This window comes from Trichosurus vulpecula, chromosome 4 (assembly GCF_011100635.1).
Source record: "Trichosurus vulpecula isolate mTriVul1 chromosome 4, mTriVul1.pri, whole genome shotgun sequence".
Taxonomy (NCBI): Eukaryota; Metazoa; Chordata; class Mammalia; order Diprotodontia; family Phalangeridae; genus Trichosurus; species Trichosurus vulpecula.
This window is the reverse complement of record NC_050576.1, coordinates 100,163,664-100,184,354: the sequence shown is the minus strand read 5'-3', so window position 1 is coordinate 100,184,354 and position 20,691 is coordinate 100,163,664. Positions and strand designations below refer to the sequence as shown.

Here is a 20,691-nt window from a genome sequence, read left to right as displayed (position 1 = left end):
TATCACAGGACTGTAAGTGAATAGGTGTAAGATATAAGAATAATGGAAAAGTAGGAAAGGACCAAGTCATGGAGGGCTTTAAAGGAGTTTCTATTTGATCCTGGAGGTAATAGGGAGCCACTGAAGTTTATTATGGTGATGTCGTCCGCTTGTGGTTGATCAATTTGGCAGCTGAGTGGAGTTGACTTAGTCATTGCATTCTCAGGTAGAGTGATTTCTTAGCTGGCACTTTTTAAACACTTGGTACTCTTAGTGCTTAGGATATATTAATTTTCCTTATGATGATTAATTTTTCCTGATGCCCACATAATGGTATGATTGGGGATATCATAGTTCTAAACTGGGCAAGCTGTCTCCTGGTCTGCATTTGCTCTATAGGAGCTCCTGTTGACAGGAATTCACTCTCTCTCTGGAATGACCATGGAGATGTCGATTGGGGATAATGATATTATTTCCTTCTTCCTACAACTGCAGGTATTTCTATCCTCATAATTCATTTTGGCTTCTGTTGGTGGTAGACGACATAGCAGATTCACCATAATGTTTTAGCCTGCTCTGGGGCCATTGATTTTAGGGAGCCAATACAGCTTCCTACTTAGAAAATCTTTTCATTTCCTAAGTTATCAATGGGTTGCTTCAGTTAGGTTATTAAATATTTAGGCACAGTCTATAGGCAGTTTAATTTGAAATAAAAAAAACCTATCTAGTATATAGCTTATGCCTCTGTGCAGTATTGCATTCCCTAGCACTGTCTTGAGAAGCTAGCTGGTTTATGATGAGGGAGGTGTTCCTGCGGCAGCCAAACAAACTGTCACATATCTTGGGATGCAGAGCCAGATACATTTTTACTGAGTTAACTTAAAGGTTTCCAAGGCCATCATCCTATTTGGGATTTTAAAAGTTATGCAAATTTAAATGCAAAATGGAGCTTAAGACTTCCATTCTTTCCTTGCTTTTTAATTCTGACCTGAGAAATCCATTTCATTTTTAGATTCAGTTCAAAGCAGCCCACATCACTTAAAATGTGTCTTTCCTCATTTGGACGCAGGAAAATCAATGTTTTCTTGGTGGGAACTTGCCATTTGGTTAATTTCCACTTCACTATCGTGGTCATGATGGTGCTGTCGTAGTGGTGAATTTCTGGGTATGCATTTTTCCCCTTTTGCTCTCAGAAACATGTTGTGATAATTAAATAGTTCATTTGCTAATATTCTAATTTGAAGAGTCTAACACCTGCAAGACAGAAACTATGAGTATCTCTTCAGGAGTCAGGAGAGCTGAACTCAGCAATTCCCCACATGTGGATGTTACCCATATTCTAATTCCTTGCTATAGCTTCTTTCAGCAGAGAACAACTTCAGGGCTTTTTCATTTCCCTACTAAATCAGGGAACCAACATTGCAGACTACACAGAAGCTCCCTATAAAGTTTTTCATTGATTTAAAAATGAAAGAAAGAGCTCTCTCTCTCTCTCTCTCTCTTTAAAAAGCCTTCTTGTTCTTCTTACCAATCTCTTTTAATTTCTGTTCACCAGTATCTTAGTTCTTAAGTGACTGTTTTTATTTAGCTTCTCTTGCCTTTCATTTTCCTCTAAAATGAATCAAAAGCATTTTTATTGCAAAATTATTTGGAATATTTTACCATTAGGTTGCCAATGCTTTGCTTCTTTGAAAAGCAAATTTTGGCTGAAACCTCTGCTCACTTTTGCTCTAAAAGCTCGGTGTGTTTATGGGGGTGGGGAACAAGGGGTCTATACTTAAACAAAAAAGGATGATTAGGCTCTATCTACACTGGTAGTGTGCTCACATAGAACAGTGAATGTATCTCTATAAATGTCAGAAAATACCAGATAGCAACTTAGGCACTGCAGAAAATCTGTGAGTTTACAAAATGTGTGAGTTTACAAAAGGTCTGTTCCCTGTCCCTGTTTCCAAATAATAAAAGAGAATGAAATAATTATGTAACATGAATCAGACCACTCAGTGGAAAGATTAAAGTGATGCAAACCAAAGCTGGCTCATAGTAAATGTGAACATTTTCAAACGAAATTCAGTTATTCTGCTAATTTAAAATACCATTGAAGTGAGATGAATCTTTTTAAATATTTTATCACTGAGTTGTTATAATGTTCCTTCTACAGATATTACTACATCACCATCTAATTACTGATAAAATATACCAGAATTAAAAAAACCTAACAACCCAGAAATCTTGCCATATACAAACTTGGGTTAATTTGTGAGATAACATCATGCTACTTGAGAAAATTTTCTAAAACCTCTGTGTCTGGAGAGAAGATAGAGTCTCAAAAGCTGAGATTTCTTAACGTTTTGTGTTCAAAGTCATTAAATGGAATCTAGTCTAGAATCTTTGAACAATACATTTGATCAGTAAAGTGCTTTCTATTTTTTTTAACATTTCTATTTGCTGTGCTTTATCATAGTTTCCAAACTACGAAACTCTACCACTTTTTTTTTTAACACTGACTACATGTGAAAAATTAACTCTGGTTATATTATTTCAAACTATTCCTTTTATTAGCAACAGTTGTGTAGTACTGTCAAGGAGAATTTAAGAAATTAAAGGACCCAATTTGGGAAGCAGGCACATCTGTTTTACTTTGCAGTTTAAACATTTCATTATTGTTTTATTTCGCTGTATATGAATTCACAACTATCCTCTAACTGAAAACTAAAGAAAAAACACATGTTGGTAAATCTGATTTCTGCATATTTTTTCTTTCAAGGGAAGTCTCCTCCCTCAGCTGTCTGCCAATAAGTAATAAATGCATTTGGCAAAAAGTTTATTTAAGTTGGCTTTATTAAGCTAACAAAATGCAAAAATCAAGCAAGGGACAGGCAGAAAAATGTGTTCTTTGAAGTCAATAAAAATCCATCTCCTTAATCCTTTATTTAAAAAAAAAATCCTGACAATGGTGATTTTTCTTGACTGATTTACTGAGGACCTTGAGTTAAGCAATTTGAATCGTATAGGTATCTTTCCTCGCCAAAGCCCTTCCTATAATATTAACAACGATGATGACAACAACACTGCACAGAGATGTGGTTCTTTCCTTGCTATTTTCATGACAAAAGTTCTTCATATATTATGTGTGCAAGTGTTCACGTCTCTTTATGACTATTGTCTGTAGCTAACTAGTTATCTCTATCGATGTAAAACAGGCTTTTCGTTTCTATCTACTTCTTAGAGAGGCAGCACGGTGTAGTAGATATTGGTCTGGCCTTGGAGTCAAGACCTGCTGCTGACACATGTTAACTGTGGAACGAAGGGCAGCCACTTAACTTCTCATTGCCTCAGGCAACTCTCTAAATTACATATGAGTTACCAATTTAATCTGCAGAAGAGGAGGGAGCTGCCATACTGGGAGTTTTCTATGTCAGTAACAATGTCACATTTTGCCTCTTTCTCCTGCTCTTACCTCCCCAAATCACGGATCTATGCTTGGATCCAAACTGGAAGTAGAGTGCTGAAACAAGGTGTTCCTAGAAACCTTCTTCTCCTGGAGGGGTGTGTATTGGCAACCAAAAATGGGCTCCTTAGCACTTAGTCAACAAGTGCCCTTGACTAGTTTGGCTTTTTCCCCTGAACTGAATGCTGTTTGTATCTTGGACTGGAGTAAGCTTGTCGGCCCCTTCACCTTGCTTCCCTTGCTTAAGCTGATGGAAAGAACCTGTGCTTTCCTGGTCAACCCCTTCACCTTGCTTAAGCAGATTGAAAGAACCTGTGCTTTCCCCGGCGTACCTTACACCCCCGCAGAAGCTGGATGGTTAAAAGCAGCTCGCGTTGGAGCCAGAGGCTGCCACAGCCACAGCTGAAGCAGGAACTGCCAGTAGCAGAGCTGACCTACGGGAGGAAGCTGAACAAAGACTTCAGGCCAGTGGGTAATCTTTTTACCATAGAGGGGGAAGCATGATTTTGCTTTACGCAATCATGCTTCTCTGTAGCCTCCTGGTTACTCTTTCAAGGCGTACTTATTGAGCCTGGAAGCTTTTGATCAATATATCAAAATGGGGTTGCTGGTTCATGGGTTGGTTACTGTGGAGCCTAAATATATGTTTTGATTCTTCTGCCTTCTACTTTGAGAGTTTCTTATATCCGGCCGTTCCGAACCTTTCAGACATGTTTATGATCCTCTTTGAGATTATAAACTCTGCCCTCCTATTACAGGGTGCTGAAATTCAGGACTTCTAACTCTTACTGCAGACCATGCTTCTTTTCTTAGAAACTTTCACCCATATCCCTCAATGATCTTTATGGGTACTATTTCTACTTGTGGGAAAAAAATCCAGTACTCTATCTTAATATCTCTTTATCCATACCCTGATAAAAATCCGTTGCAGCCATGTGAATGCAAGCTCCCCGAGGAAGGGACTCACGGTTTTGTCTTTGTAACCCCTGATCCTAATACTAGTTTGCATGGTAGGTGCTTAGTATCTTTGAATTGAATTGATACCTAAGGTGATTATTGATCACATACAAATATGGATGTAAATCAACAAAGTAAAGGAAAAACTTAAAAAAATGTAATAATCTCTTCCTCAAGCTCCCACCATGATTTTCAAAACCAGGAAAACACTGTACATCCAGTCCAAAATACATGTAATGAGATAGCTTACCTAAACTAAAGAGCACCAAGAATTTCAGACACACAAACTCTCGTAGATCAAACTGCAGAGAACGAAGCTTGGCCACTAATTCCTGGGCATGGCTCATCAGGTTGTTGAGGGTGGCTCCAGCTTGCGATGCAATTACGGAATAATCCACCTGCAAAAGAGGATGACATTTGAATGTTACAAGAATCAGAAAGGGACAAACCAAGTGCCAAAGAAAAATGATTTCACCAAACAGAAGAAGTAAGAGTAGTGTTCTTCCATAGAATGAGTTTGAGCCCATGGACTATATACACATTGTACCCCACACCTCTGAAGTATCAATTTTATTCTAGAAATGGCAGGGAATTATATGTAGATATATGTCTATGTAGACATAGATATCTCTATATACATAAAGATGCATATTTATACATATAGACATGGAGATATGTGTCCACACAGACATACATCTACACATGTATAGATAATTGTACATATTTATACATATAGAGATATAGATATGTGTCTACATAGACATAGATCTACATACACATACAGAAACATGCATATATTTATACATATAGAGATAGATGTGTCTACATAGATGTATATTTATATAGACATATATACATTCATATGTACTATCCATCTAAAAATTCTTAGCAACTATAGTTAAACATTACTGTGAAACAAGGAGAGAAAATATTTTAATGTAGTTTGTTTGGGAAATCCCATGTTTATTAGGGAAAAAAGAACAAAACAAAATTGTGCAGAACTACCAAAGTGATATTTTTGCAGGGTGATGCTTTTGTAGTTTTCTCCCAAGATAGTGTTGACCTTAGTTTTAAGAAATGTTTTTCTGTGCCTTGAAAAAGCTTCCCTGATTCATTAGGAAAGAAAAAAATCTGTGAGGCACTAATTTTATATTATTCATGGGAACATTGGAGCTTCAATTTATAATAATAAGTTAAGATGTTTGGATGGATGTCAAGAACAGTATTGGCCTTACTGCTCGATTATACCATAATGGGAAAGCCCAGTTGGTGCCTGAATCTCCCATCCTCCTCCTCTTGGAGAGCTCTCGGGCAACGGGCTACTCTTTCAGGTGCATTTAATATTTGCAGCAGCAGCAAATTTGTCTGGGAGGCAAGTCCTCATCTGCCACTCACCAGGAGCAGACTGTATTAAATTTTTATATTTATTGACATTTCATTACCATAATTGACTGCTCTTGGTTCTCTTGTAGAAGGCACAGGGCTGCCTCCTAAGCAGGAGAACTGGTCCCTTGAGTAGGATTTGCAATTAAAAACAAGGCAGAATGGATTTTTTTTTATTGTGTAAATATGATGAGTTGAATTTTCAGCTTTAACTAGAGAATACCAAGTGTACAAGAAACCTTTTTCAAGAGTGAGAAAAATTATGAGTCAGTGGAAAGACGACCCCCAAAGGTGTCAATCAGTTTATATAAAGTCAACTGTGCATGAAAAAGCCTCAGTTAATGTCTATTCTGGCAAGGCTTTCCCGTTAAGCACATTGCTGTCCTTTCTACTTTTTACTTTTAGGTGGGCTGATAGTTGTCCCTACAATTCAAGTCTTCAAAGCCCTCAGAGGTGCTATAACCTCTATTTCAGATTATGGGACTGGATAAGGGTCAGAACACTCATAACTTGGATACCAAGCTGGAAACAGAACTGACCAGCAGCCAGGATGTAATAAGTGTGGGGTTATTATTGTTGTTGTTATTATTATTATTCCAGAGCTAGAGGCACATGAAGGGCTGCACCAACCAGGAAGGTCGGATCTCTGCCTGTCCCTAAATGGCAGTTAGGGAGCTGCTCATCGCAGTTCATATTCAGGTGAACTTTGTACTAACCTGGGCGGGGGTAAGGGAGCTAGGGAGGAGCCCTAGTCATGCCTGTACTCTGACTGGGCTTTAAATTCTATTCCAAAAGTATATGGGCAAACTTGTTCTGCACAAAGAGAGACAAGAGTAACAGAGATTTCCCTGGAAACACTTCCCAAACAAATTATTATTGACTAAGACCACTGTCTGAGAGCTTTCTCAGAAGAATATAAGAGATTCCTCTATCAGCTGGGCTATCCCATCATGGTAGATGGATTAACTAGAAATGAGGAGAATTGTTGGACCTCTGTTATCAATTTCAATTTAAAATGAAATAGCATATACATTTTTATTGTATATTACAGCTTATAACTAATGAAAACTACAGCTGTGTCCTGAGGACATTAATCTGCTTCTAAAGCATGAGAATGATCTTGCTTTCCTCACCATTCTGAATTTTAAAAATAACACAAAATTAAATGTTATCATTGCCATTTTGAATACATATTAGCTCTTCCTAATAAGCATGCAAATGCCTAGATATAATACTTTAGAATGCATTCTAAAGTATTATGACATATGCACAATACTTTCAGGCAGCTAGGGAACATAGTGATAGAGTGCTGGACTTGGAGTCAGGAAGACCTGAGTTTGAATCATACCTTAGGCAGGAGCTGCATGACCCTGGGTGAGTCACTTAACCTATTTACCCTCAGTTTTCTTCTCTGTAAAATGAGGATAATCATAATATCTACCTCACAGGGTTGTTATGAGGATCAATAGACATGACATATGTACAATGGTTGCAAAACTTAAAGAGCTATGTCAGTATTAGGGGTAGGGACTGGAACTGATTTCATTGACATAGGATGCTCCGGGATGAGGACACTCTCTTTGCCCATATAGGTGCTACTTAAAGTCATAGAAAAGGGTTCTTAACACCTATTTTTTGACCCTTAATTTTGTGTTATTTTTTGGGCCATGGACCCATTTGGAAATCTATGAATCCATGGAAGTCTATGAACCTCTTCTCAGAATAATATTTTTAAGCACATAAAGTAACATGTAGGATTATGAAAAATAATTGTGTTGTAATATAGTTATTGAAATATAAAAAAATAAGTTTACGGACCCCAGATTAATAACTTCTAAGACGGTTACCTAGAGAACAGAGTTCAAGCGATCAGGCCAGACATGGACCCAGGTCTTGGTGGCTCCAAGGCTGCTTCTCATATAAATGGTAACTTTATTATTGCTATTGCTTTGGGTTGTTGTCTTGTGTCTTATGTTTTTAAAAGGAATTATGTGAGGTTCTATACAATGATGAATCCAAATAATCAAACTTTAAAACATAAGAAAGCTCAAGATAATAGAACTGAAAATATTTTCAAATATTTCCTAGGATTTAAACAGATGTAATCAGTCAATCAGGCAGTATTTATTAAGTGCCTACTTTGTGCCAAATATTGTGCAAGGCACTGGGGATAGAAACACAAAAATGTAACAATTCCTGCCCTCAAGGAGATTATATTCTATAGGAGGAAACAGCATGTATGTATATCAGCAAATATAGAATTTATGCAAAGTCAATGTCAGGTCATTTTTTGGGGGGTGGTGGTGAAGGCACCATCAGCGGCAGGGAATCAGGAAAAGCTTTACATAGGAAATGGTGTTTGAGTCAAGCTTTGAAAAGAAACTAGGTTTTCTGGGAGACTGAAGGTGAAGAAGGTGTGCATTCCAGGCCTGGGGAAGAGCATATAGAAAGATGTGGAGAGAGGACATAAAATATCATGAATGAGGAACAGTAATTAGTAAAATGGACCTCACAAAACAAATCAATAAATCAATACCAATATGTGTGTCCATATGGGTGTGTGTGTATGTGTGTGTATAATGTTTATTTGGAAGAGTGGTGGCACAGTGGATAGAGCTCCCAGCCTAGAGTCAGAAAGACTCATCTTCCCTAGTTCAAATGCGGCCTTAGACACTTACTAGCTGTATGACCCTAGACAAGATACTTAATCCTGTTTGCCTCAGTTTCCTCATCTGTAAAATGAATTGGAGAAGGAAATGGCAAACTACTCCAGGATCTTTGCCAAGAAAACCCCAAATGGAGTCACGAAGAGTTGGGCACGACTGAAGCAACTGAACAATAGCAATGTGCTTTCAAAATGGCTGTGATAACACAAAATAATAGAATCTGAGGCTTGGAAGAAGCCTACTTGAGGCCATCTAGTCCAATATAGTTGTAATTTTTAAAAAAAATTGTATAGCTACAAAGAAAACATGACTATTCACAAACTTCTCAGTATATCTGAAACACCTTACATTTTATTACAAACATAATTAAATTTTCTTTGTTTGGACTCTCTGAGAGTTTTTGTTCATGTCTGGCGCAGTTGGCCTGGTCTTTTATGTACTTAGTAAAGTTAATTGACTGTTCTCTTATTTGTCACTCCAATGTAGAAAGATATTGAAGGAACACTTTAAATTGCTATCCCTTTCAAATACATTTGCATCATTGGGAATAAGAAATCCACTTTAGCTAAATCATCTTTTGTTCTAAGGAGTGAAATGTTGATGACTTGTACATTCTCCAATGTCTGTCACTTTAACATGATACACAATAATAGAAGATAATGAGTAAGTTGCCAGTAGACCCTTCCCTTATGATGGATGTTACTCAGTTGTGAATTAGCTAAAATATGCAAACATTAAAACTGATAACAAAGTGCTATAGAGTATTTGCATTGTAGATGAGATAATGTATTTTGCTAAACATTTGTAAAGCTTAATGACCTTACAGTTTCATTGTTATTATTATCTGTTTTCATCTTTTTGATGGTGTTTAGATAGAAGTGATCCCCATTCAAGCAGCTATCCTGCTGTCATTATCGTTAACAATAATAGTTATTTAGAAAAAGAAGCCACCTCATCTGGAGAGAAAGAAATTGTCATTCGAGGAACCTCAATGTATCAATTCTGATTAGATCATGTTTGTTATTGTAGAATTCATAAAATTATGTCAGGAAGGGACTTTAGAGGTCATCTACTTGATTATCATAATTTAAGACATTGTATTTGATCCTCTGCTGAGGTTACTTTAGCAGAAAATTCTGTGAGGAAAAAGATCATTCTCTTGCTGTTCATGGAAGTGTGTGTTATTTTCACTATGTGTGTATTTTTCGTTCATTCACTCTATAAAGTTTTATTCAGTACCTACTATGTGTCAGAAAGGTCACGAGGTGACAAAGACCAAAAAAGAACGAAAGAAAAAGAAAGTCTCTGTCACCATGGAGATTGCATTCTGTTAAAACATCGTTCCACTATAAAACTTAAGTGATAGATTTTTGGACAACTATTCCCCTGGTGGTGATGGTGCCATCACCAAATATGCCATCAAAGAGAATTGGGGTTGGGGAGGAAAGTTGGAAGTTGTTCACTGGTTAAACTCAATACAAACTTCTCTGGAACTGAGCTGAGTCCAGGTGCCGTCCTTTGGACAAGAAAGAGGAATGCAGTGGGAACTCCCGAAAAGAGTGAGCTTTGAATGAAGGAGAGAAGGCAACCTTATCTTGTTTACTGGAAGAGACAACATAATAGAGGCAAGACTCCAGGAACGTTGGAGGCTGCCAGGAAGCAATGTCCGCATTGTGTCGTGACAACCCTGGGGGCAGGACACTAAACCAATCAACATTTATTAAACACTGACTATATGCCAGACACTGATATAGGCACTGGATATACTACACAAAAATGAAACAGTTCCTGCCCCCAATTAGCTTATATTCTACTAGGGAGACAAAACAAAGATGAACGTATACAAATGTATACAGAAATGAATAAAAAGGGAAGAGGAGAGAAGAACATTAGAAACTGGAAGGATCCAGAAAGACGTCATGAAGAAGATGGTGCATGGACTGAGTTTTGGAACAAATGAGGGTTTATAAGAGGTAGAAGTGAGGAGGAAGTGCATTCCAGTCATGGGGAAACAGTCTTTGAAAACAAAGGCAGAAGGATGGAGCAGTAAGGGCAATTTGGCTGGACTATAGAGTGTGGGAAAGGGAGTGATATTTAACAAGGTTAGAAAAGTAGTTTGGGGCCCGGATATCAGTTTATGTTTGATTAGTCTTAAAGGTACTAGGGAACTATTCAATTATTAGCATTATCATTAACATTAATAATTATTTAGGAAAAGAAGTCATCTCTAGGATAGGGGTGGGAGGGAAGAAAAAAAATTACATGATAACTATTATGGATTTAAAAGGAATAGCAAATTATATATAATAGATTTGCAGTTTCATGTACAATCATTTTTTCTATTCTGTTATGTTATGAAAATGCTTGCTTTATTTCTTTAGTTCATAATAAAATTAATAAAATTTTTAAAAAAGAAAAAGAAGCCACTTCATCTGGAGGGAAAGGAGTTATTATTTGGGGGTAGTCTGAAGTATCAATTCTGGTTTGATTGAATATAGAATAATATGGTCAGACTTTTGTTTTAGGAAAATCATTTTATAAGCTCCGCAGAGGATGATTTGAAGAGATTGGATGGAGGTGGTGTGAGCAATTAGAAAGCTAGTGCAGTAGTCTAGGCTAGAAGTGCTAAGTGCTTGAACTGGGCTGGTGGCCATGTGAGGGAAGGGGAAAGAAGCAAGAAAGATCATGGAGGTAGAAATGACAAGATTTGACAATCAAATATGGGAGTGAGGGAAGGAGAGGAATCAAGGATAACGCTGAAATTGCAAACCTTTATGATTGGGAGGACGGTAGTACACTTGACAGAAATAGCAAAGTTGGGAAGAAGGTGGGGTTCAGGAATAAGATAATGATTTCTATTTTGGACATAATGAGTTTGGTCCTGGAAAAAAACAAGGCATCCACCACACTTAGCTGTGGTGTCAACCTGAATAACCCCAGACTGGGATCTGGGATAGAGCCATTGGACTAAGAGCCAAACCAGCCAGGACTGGGATGAGGAATGGGAAGAGGGGCTGTGCATCATCCAAACCATTCTTTGGCTAGACTTTCAATAGGGAAAGAAATTTTGTGCTCTGTCAATCCTTCTTTTCTATGCTTCTATATCTTGCATTTTATTTTTCTCTAGTAAGTTCCTCTTCAAAGATTCCAAATTTGTTTTAGCTGAAACACAGGAAAGGGATTTGATCTATGATCTATAACTAGAATACAGTTTTGGTGCTCAAGGTCTGACTATGGTGGCAACAGCTCTCCCAGTCCTTCAAATGGAAGAGGTGGAGAGAGGTGAAAACCTAAGAGAGTAGGACAGGACTTTGATGAACAATTCCTTTCAGAGCTAAGAGGAAGAGAAGGCTGTGAGAGTGGCTCCCTTACAATATCTTAGCAAGAAAGAGAAATTAATTTTGATTCTAATTTTAGGTTAAAATATATACATTAAGAGCAAAAGGAGATAAATATATCTTCAAATTATTATATCATATAGCTCTGGTAACATACTAGGGAAAAGTATACTGGAGTAACATCAGTGTGAAAATTTTAAATAAAGCACTTTACACCTGACCATTTAGAGAATTTAAAGAGAAAAACCATAAAGTCAATTCATTTAACTTTGCTTTCCACAAGTTCCAAACTTTTGGACTGTAAGAATTTCCCACTTCTCTATGAAGTTATGGAATTAATTAGAGCATTTAGGTTTAGAGCAGGGATGAACAAAAAGAAAACATTTATTAAGCACTTATGATATTCCAAGAACTCTGAAGAGATTTTTAAAGATGACTTAGTGTGAGCCTTTCACTTCTCAGAGAAAACTGAAGCCCAGAGATGTTAAGGGATCTGTCCAAGGTTAAACAGATATTAAATGCTTGAAGTGGGGTTTGGACCTGCAGTAGCTCCTTGACTCCAGGCACATTCTACAGCCTCTTTATCCCATGGAAGAAGCAGCATTGTATAATTTTTAGCATCAGAAGTCTTCTGTCACAAAACTAGCTATCAATCACTTTGGAGGTAGGCACTTAACTGGTTTGAACTCTGATTTCCTCCTTTGTAAAATGAGGGGATTGGGCTGGACGAACTGTATGGTCCCTTCCAACCTTGAGTTCTGTGATCCCAAGTCCAGCATGGGTTTTGGTGACTTTAAATCTCTAGGTGAAAGGCTAAATATTTTCTCTATAGCATTCCAGTTTCACTTCTCATTTCAATCATAGGGGTTGTGGGCATAGTTGTTTAAGGTAAACAAGCATCTTTGATGATGCCTCAAGTGCTGGGATCATATGATAATAGGTTTAGAGCTGGAGGAGACCCTTAAAGGCATCTGGTCCAATGTCTTTCTTTTATAGATGAGGCACCTAAGGCTCAGAGGGGTTAAGTGATTTGCCCAGGGTCAGACAGGTCTTTAGTGGCAGATAGCATTGGAGTTCCCTCTGTGACAATGCCTTTTCTGTGACCCAATTCATCAACAATGGTGCAAAGATTCACTGTTACTGGCTCTAGCTTGGCTAACCCATAAAATATTAGCCTCAGGCATACACAATAAAAACACATTTTTGTTTAGATCATGGCAAAAGAAGATGGCTTTTTATAAGGCTGATTTATTGCATATGGTCTTCATAGTTGGTAGCTTTCCTCAGCCTCAAATGGGGATAATATATGCCTTTCTACTTTGGTTAAGACACAACAATTTTATTTATCGAGGAATGACCTTGGAGCAGCTCGTAGGAAGGGAACAAAGATCTGATTTCACATTAGCATTAGAATATTCTGTAAAAGAAACAGGGAGGCCAGAATCTCTTCTTGTGAAGCCTGAAGTTGGTATTTCTTTTTGAATTACGTATCAAACGAGAACTTGACTTTATGGACTATCTGACTTTATTTTCTCACCAAGACTACATGAATCGTGTTTGGGCTGAAGAGTACATTAAGTACTGCTAAGCGCCAAGAGACAAATTTAGGACCCCATAGATGTGCCAAGAAATGTTTAGAGAGCACTGGCAAATTTTTGTTCTTAATACATGTCCCTCCACTAAGATCTTCCTAGGATGTCTCATTGTGGTGCAGTGGTGACTTTGGGTACCTGGAATTCTCCAAGGCCATGGAAGTGAAGCAGAAGCTATGACCGGTACTTCCAAGCCAGAGAGACTTTGTACTCAATCTCATGCCTTTAGGTCCATAGTTAAGACTCTGGAAGGTCTTACCAAGCTAGAAAGGTTTGGAGTATACTTATGACAGACTGACTACTTACTAAAAGCCAGTCAGCTAAATGCACAGAGGCTCATTTCTAGAAAGCTGGCCACTGACTGGTGATTTTTAAAAATAATTATAGCTAACATTTATATAGTCTTTTAAGATTTACAAAGTACTGTACATGTTATTTTATCCTGACAATGATCCTGGGAGTGGGTGGGTGTTATTATCAACCCCATTTTACAGATGAGGAAACTGAGGCAAATAGAGGTTAAGTGTTATATAGGTTATATAGGGTTATATAGCTAGCAGGTATGTGGGGCTAGATTTGACCTCAGGTTTTCTTGACTTCTGGTCCAGTGTTCAATCTACTGTACCTCTTAACTTTCTGGAAGATTTATTATGAGGCCTATCCTGATCTTCTCAGCTTCTGTCTTTCCTCAAAAAAACTATTTTATACTTATGCATTTATTTGTATCCATATTTAATATACTTAAATATGTACCTATTCCCTCCACCTATAGCAAGAGTTCTCAACTTGGGATCTGTGAACTTAATCCTATGTAATTTATTTTATGGATTAAAAAAAAATTTCTGAGAAGTGTTCCCCATAGGCTTTACCAGACTGCCAAAGGAGTCCATGACGCAAGAAAGGTGAAGAACTCCTGCCCTATAGAATGCAGGCTCCTTGAGGACAGGGACTGGTTCTTTTTTTCTTCTCTCTGTCCCCAGGGTCTCGCATAGTGCCTAGGAACATAGTAGGTGCTCAAGAAAAATGCTTGTTGATTGACTGAGGAAGCATCCAGAATGGTAAAATCAGGCATCTTGTGTGTTCTGTGTTATCACTAATATTTAATATCAAGTCCATGTTCTCAAGAAAGTTAAAAAGAAAAAAATTCCCTTTATTCTAGAAGTTATTACCGATCACATGGAAAAATATTATATAAAACTTGATGCATTAGAAATGTATGGCTCGGCTGCTGATTTATTTTAATATAGGCTGATATAAAGAGCTGGATTTTGTTAATCTTTTTTCTCTGCCTTAAAGACAAGAACAAGCAGAATGTTACTTAACATTGCTCTATGATGGGGTATGCAAAACTGCCCTGAAATCTCTCTGTGATTCTGCTGGGGAAAGTGATGTAGATGGAACATAGTCTTTTGTAGCATCATTGCCTCGATTCAGAGGAAAAAAGAGGAAGCGCGGAGAGACAAAGAAATATGTGAGTAAAATGATTTTATCCAAGAAAAGGAGTGATCTGGGCAATAATTGCCTGAGATGCCCTAAGTCAAAATGTGTAATCACTGAAGATTTCCAGGCATACACTGTATCAGGCTTAGTCCTCTGCTGGGAGTAGATGTACAGTGTTCTGTTTGGGAGTAAAAGTGCATCCTTATAGAAGCCAACTAATCTGGTCTCTCTCTCTCTCTCTCTCTCTCTCTCTCTCTCTCTCTCTCTCTCTCTCTCTGTCTTTGCTTAATATAACAATAGCTTCTATTTGCATAGGACTTGAAGGTTTGCAAAGTGCTTTTGCATATGATCTCATCTGATGCTCACTTTGAGGTAGAAGCTATTTTATTTCCATTTTACAGTTGAGGAAACTGAGGCAAATAAACTAAGTGACTTGCCCAGGGTTACACATCCAGTAAATGTCTGAGGTAGAATTTGAACTCGGGTCTGGCCTTCCAGGCTCCAAGTTCAGTGTTTCATCCATGGTGACACCTCACTGCCTATTCAATCATAATAGAAACACTGTAAGGTTTTCCCGACAGTTAAATATGTTGACAACTTTGGTGATCCAGTTCCACAATACAAATTCATCGGTTTCTAGAACACTATGGGATGATTTGGGGACATGATTAAAGATCATTGGGTTCAGTGTCAGCAGACCTGGGATTAAGTCCTGTCTTCCTTACTCATTAGCTGTAAGACCTGGAGTCAGAGCACTTGGGCTCAAAGCCTGTCTCTAATGTTTACTATCTGCTTGAGTTGGGACAAATCACTTTAGCTGCTTCTGCCTCAATGTCCTCATCTGTAAACTGATGAGATTAGACCAGACGGCCTCAGAAGCTCCTTTGAACTCCAGAGCTATGATTCTATGCTCAAATCATTTGACCTAAGACTATTGCACTGGGCAACTGGGTGGCACAGTGGTATGTATCTCTGGGCTAGGAGTCAGGAAGACTCATCTTCCTGAGTTCAAATCTGACCTCAGACACTCATTAACTGTGTGACCAAATCACTTCATCCTGTTTGCCTCAGTTTCCTTATCTGTAAAATGAGCTGGAGAAGGAAATGGCAAACCACTCCAGCGTCTTCGCCAAGAAAACCCCAAATGGGGTCAGGAAGAGTTGGACATGACTGAAAACAACTGCCCACCCAGAAGACTATTGCATCATTTGTCAGAGAGTGCTCATATGATCTCCCTCACAGATTGAGGCTGTGGCCCAAACGAGATAATTTAACAAAGTGCTTGGTAACTGGAAAACATGATATAAATGCAAAGTTGTTATTTTGAGTTAACAACAAGCTACCTCAGCTGAAGTTGAAATATCTGAGATGGAAATTTTCCCAAATCAATTCAACACAATATTTATTCAGCACCTAGTATAGTGCGAACTGACTTGATCCAAGAGGGAGAAACCTGGCCCAATGTGTGGAAGGTACGATGAGGTAAACTTAGAGGGGTGGCATAGTGATGAACTTCCCATAACAATTAGGGATGCCCCAGAAGGGAATAGGCTTCCTTGGCAAGCAGAGGTGGAATGAACACCTGTCAAAGCATATTGTAATATAGACTCTTATTTGAGATAGCCAGTGAAGCCTGTTCTGATCCTCAAATTCTCCGATTCCTTGTAAAATATATTCAGCATTGTGTCAGGGGCATACAGGGGAAATGTAACATACATCCATGACTTGAAATAACTCTGATTTTAGGCAAGAAAGGGAATTAATGTACATGATAGTTTTGGTTTTGGCACTTTTCCTTTTAGTCCTTGTGGGAAGAGAAGATACAGAGGCAGAGAAGAAAGGTTTGGTTCAGATTATTTTATCCAACTCAGTTCACCCAGGAAAATAAGTAATCTAGTTAATAATTTCCTGAAGTAACCTAAGTAATATCTAATCGCAGTCAGTTATCACCATGATGTCATTGGATGCTCAGCTAACAGCAAGAATTGAGAAGTTTCATTGGCTGAATACATCCTTACTCAGTGTATAATCCAACTATTTTGTGGTGTTATTCACCCCAGAAAAATATGTGAAAATTGCTTTATCTCCTCTTTTGAGGACAGGGTATCAGGGTACCTGGGCTGACTTAGCAGTGTAATAAAAAAACATCTGGTACCCCCAACGTGAAATCACTAAAGTTTTGTTTTGAGTTTGAGAATTGGGTGTAGCCTATGGTATGGTTTGATTCCATAACTAGGCAATATGAGAAGCTGAAATAATATACAATTAATTGCAACCTTTATATAGCTCTACAAGGCTTAAGTAACAGAGTGAAATCCACTCTTTATTCTTGGTTTTGAAATTTAGACAGATGAAAAGTGCACTCATGCAACTTTATTTCTTTCAAAATGGTAATTTCCTTTGCTGAGGGGCAGCACTTAGTGTTGAAATAAAATGAGGAAAACAGAATATATTTCTAAAGAGTGGGGATGGGAGTACTTTGAGAGAGACTTATAAGAAGTCCATTTTTATTTCTGAAATTCAAACTGGAATGAAATCAAATTAATTTGTTTGCTGAGTCTTGCTCTCCTAGTGCAGCTTCCAGTTTAGATGGTCCTATGTGCAGTAATTCGACTCTTAGGTTGGGTATCTTTTGCCAAAGAATTGAATCCTGGGACTCAATGCAATTTCTTTTAATTAAACAAGCCTTTAACCAGTGCCTATTAAGTACAGGTGTTAGGTTCTAGGGATACAAACACACAAAAGAACAAACAAATTTCCTGCCCTTGTGGAGATTACAGTCCACTGTGGGATACCACACATAAGCAGATAAATAAATACAAGATAATCTGAGGAAGGAGTACGCACTAACAATTAAAATGGAGGAGATGGCCTTGAAGAAAGCTAAGGTTTCTATAAGACCAAGTTGAAGAGAGAAAACATTCTAGGGCTGGGGGCTAGCCTCTACAAAGGTGTGGAATTGGGGAATTAGAAGGCCTGGTTCAGGGAACACCAAGTGGACCAGTTTGTCTAAATTGTAGATTATGTGAGGGGAGCAATGGAAATAAGCCTTCCAAGGCAGAGACGAGATCCAGATTCCAAAAGGCTCTAAATGCTAAGCTGAGAATTTTTTATTTAATTGCAGAGGTAAGAGGGAGTTGTTGAAACTTCTTGAGCAAGAGATTTAGGCTTTGGGATTATTTTGGTAGCTGCTTAGAGGATGGAATAGAGAGAAAATGTTTGAGACAGGGAGCTTGATTAGGTGGTTATTGCAAGAGCCTGACTAGACTGGTGGCCTTGTGAATGAAGAGTAGGGAATGGGTACAAAAAAATGACACGTAGAGTAAAGGTTGACTTGACAGAACTGGTTGAACTGATGGATATGGGTATTGGGGGTTGAATTGATTGGCTATGCTGGTGAGGCAGATGAAAGGAAATAGCTAAAGATGGCTCTAAGGTTGCAAATCTGGATGACTGGAAGGATGGGACACACAAAAGAAGCAGAGAAATCTGGGTGAGGAGCTGGGTGGGATTCATGAAAGGAAAGAAGATAATGAGCTCTGTTTAAGTTTTGCTGACTTTGAGATGTCAATACCACATTCAGGCAGAGGTTTCTAGGAGGGAGCTAGTTGCGTAGGACTGGTGATCAGGAGAGAAAATAGGGCTGGATATATAGATCTGGGAACTCAGTAAGAAGAGAGAGACAAGAAAAGGGTCGAAGACAAAGTCCACGACTAGGGACTTGTTGACTGATTGATTAGGGGATGATGGATAGATGATAATATAGTAAAAGAGGCAGAATAAACTAGGAGACAGATAACAGGCTGGGGTGGGGGGTGGGGGAACCAGGAGACAGCAGCAGCATGAAAGCTGAGTTTGAAGAAAATATATTTTGAGTTGAATGGGTGGTCAGTACTGTCAAAAGCTGCAGAGATGTCAAGTAAAGATTGAGGGAAGGAAAGCATTTATTAAGCACCTACTATGTGCCAGGCACTGTGCTTAGCACTTTACAAATATTTCATTTGATCTGAGAAAAGGTCATTGGAATTAGTAATTAAGAGATCATTGGTAACTTTAGAAGGAGCAGTTTTAGCCAAGCTGTAGGGCGGAAGCTATATTACATGTGACTGAGATGTGATTACGAGGTGAGAAAGTGGAAGCAATATGTCTAGATTTATTTTTCTATGAGTTTGGCTGAGAAAGGGAGGAAAACTATGTGGCAATTGGCATGATCCAGTGCCTTTTAAAAACAGGGCAGAGCTAAGTATGTTTGTAGGCATAAGGGAAGGACTAGTAGATAAGAAGACGTTGAAGATAAGAAAGTGGATGTGGAGTTTGAATGGGCTTGGAGAGGGTGGGGAGGAGATGGTGGAAAAGGCAAGCTCTTGGAGGAGAAGGAGCAGAACAGAGACTCAGAAAGCATATCAAATACACTGGGGATGTAAAAAAATCCAGAGAACCAGATTTATGAAAGATGTTAAAACAAGGATCGAAGAATACTTTTTAAGCTGTTTGATATTCAACTTGTTAATGTAGGGTAGGCAAGTATTGTCTAGTTTTCTACTGCTCTAATTATTAACTTAGGAAAATTTCGATTTATGTATCATAATGCAGGTAATATGGAGTTAGAAGACTGTCTCTTATGCTCTAATGCATACTGTATTGGTCACCAGCACATAAGCATTTGTTATCTGGAAGCATTGTATGCGAAGGGCTAAGAGGAGAATACATCAATTACAGAATAAGCCAGTGCACTCAAAAGGTGGGATCCAGTGGAATAAAATGAACAGTTTCTTGGACATTCACTTCAATACTCCAGCCAGTAATAGAATAGAGCATCAAGTAGCCTGGGTCATACATGAAGTTATAATTTCACAAAGTCAGGGAGTTGCAGGCAGCTAGGTGGTGTAATGGACGGTGCTCTAGGGTCACAAAGGCTTGAGTTCAAATCTGGCCTCCAACACTTGCTAGCTATGTGACCCTGGACAAGTCACTTAATCACTGACAGCCTCAGTTTCTCTCATATGTAATATGGGGATAATAATAACACCTACTTCCCAGCATTGTTGTGAGGTTAAAATGAGATATTTGTACAGTGTTTTGCAAACCTTAAAGTGTTAAATAAATGATAGGTATGAATTAGCTTGTCAGCATAGGAAGTATATGAATTTTATTCTTAGCTCAATTTCAAATAGATCGAGAAGTGTGAAAAGCTTTTAATCTTATTTTCTACTAATTCCTAACATGAACCTTGAGCACTGGTCAGGTTGGTCCTCTGACTTCATGGCCACGCCTATCTTCCCACCATTCGTTCCATCTATAATGCCCTTCCTGTTCCCTACCCCCCTGTATTGGCAACCAAAAATGGGCTCCTTAGCACTTAGTCAACAAGTGCCCTTGACTAGTTTGGCTTTTTCCCCTGAACTGAATGCTGTTTGTATCTTGGACTGGAGTAAGCTTGTCGGCCCCTTCACCTTGCTTCCCTTGCTTAAGCTGATGGAAAGAACCTGTGCTTTCCCGGTCAACCCCTTCACCTTGCTTAAGCAGATTGAAAGAACCTGTGCTTTCCCCAGCGTACCTTACACCCCCGCAAAAGCCGGATGGTTAAAAGCAGCTCCTGTTGGAGCCAGAGGCTGCTATAGCTATAGCCACAGCCGAAGCAGGAGCTGCCAGTAGCAGAGCTGACCTACGGGAGGAAGCTGAACAAAGACTTCAGGCCAGTGGGTAATCTTTTTACCATAGAGGGGGAAGCATGATTTTGCTTTACGCAATCATGCTTCTCTGTAGCCTCCTGGTTACTCTTTCAAGGCGTACTTATTGGGCCTGGAAGCTTTTGATCAATATATCAAAATGGGGTTGCTGGTTCATGGGTTGGTTACTGTGGAGCCTAAATATATGTTTTGATT

At 38.5% G+C, this 20,691-nt stretch overlaps 1 protein-coding gene across 6 annotated transcripts in view; it reads right to left on the bottom strand.

Annotated features, from left to right (window-relative positions):
* Positions 1–20,691, bottom strand: part of NR5A2 (nuclear receptor subfamily 5 group A member 2) — a 182,029-nt gene that overhangs the window by 65,425 nt on the left and 95,913 nt on the right. For all 6 annotated transcript variants that reach the window (XM_036754292.1, XM_036754294.1, XM_036754293.1 and 3 more), the window contains one exon: positions 4,638–4,785. In XM_036754292.1, coding sequence (XP_036610187.1) covers positions 4,638–4,785 — 148 coding nt within the window. The remainder of the gene's footprint in view (positions 1–4,637; positions 4,786–20,691) is intronic.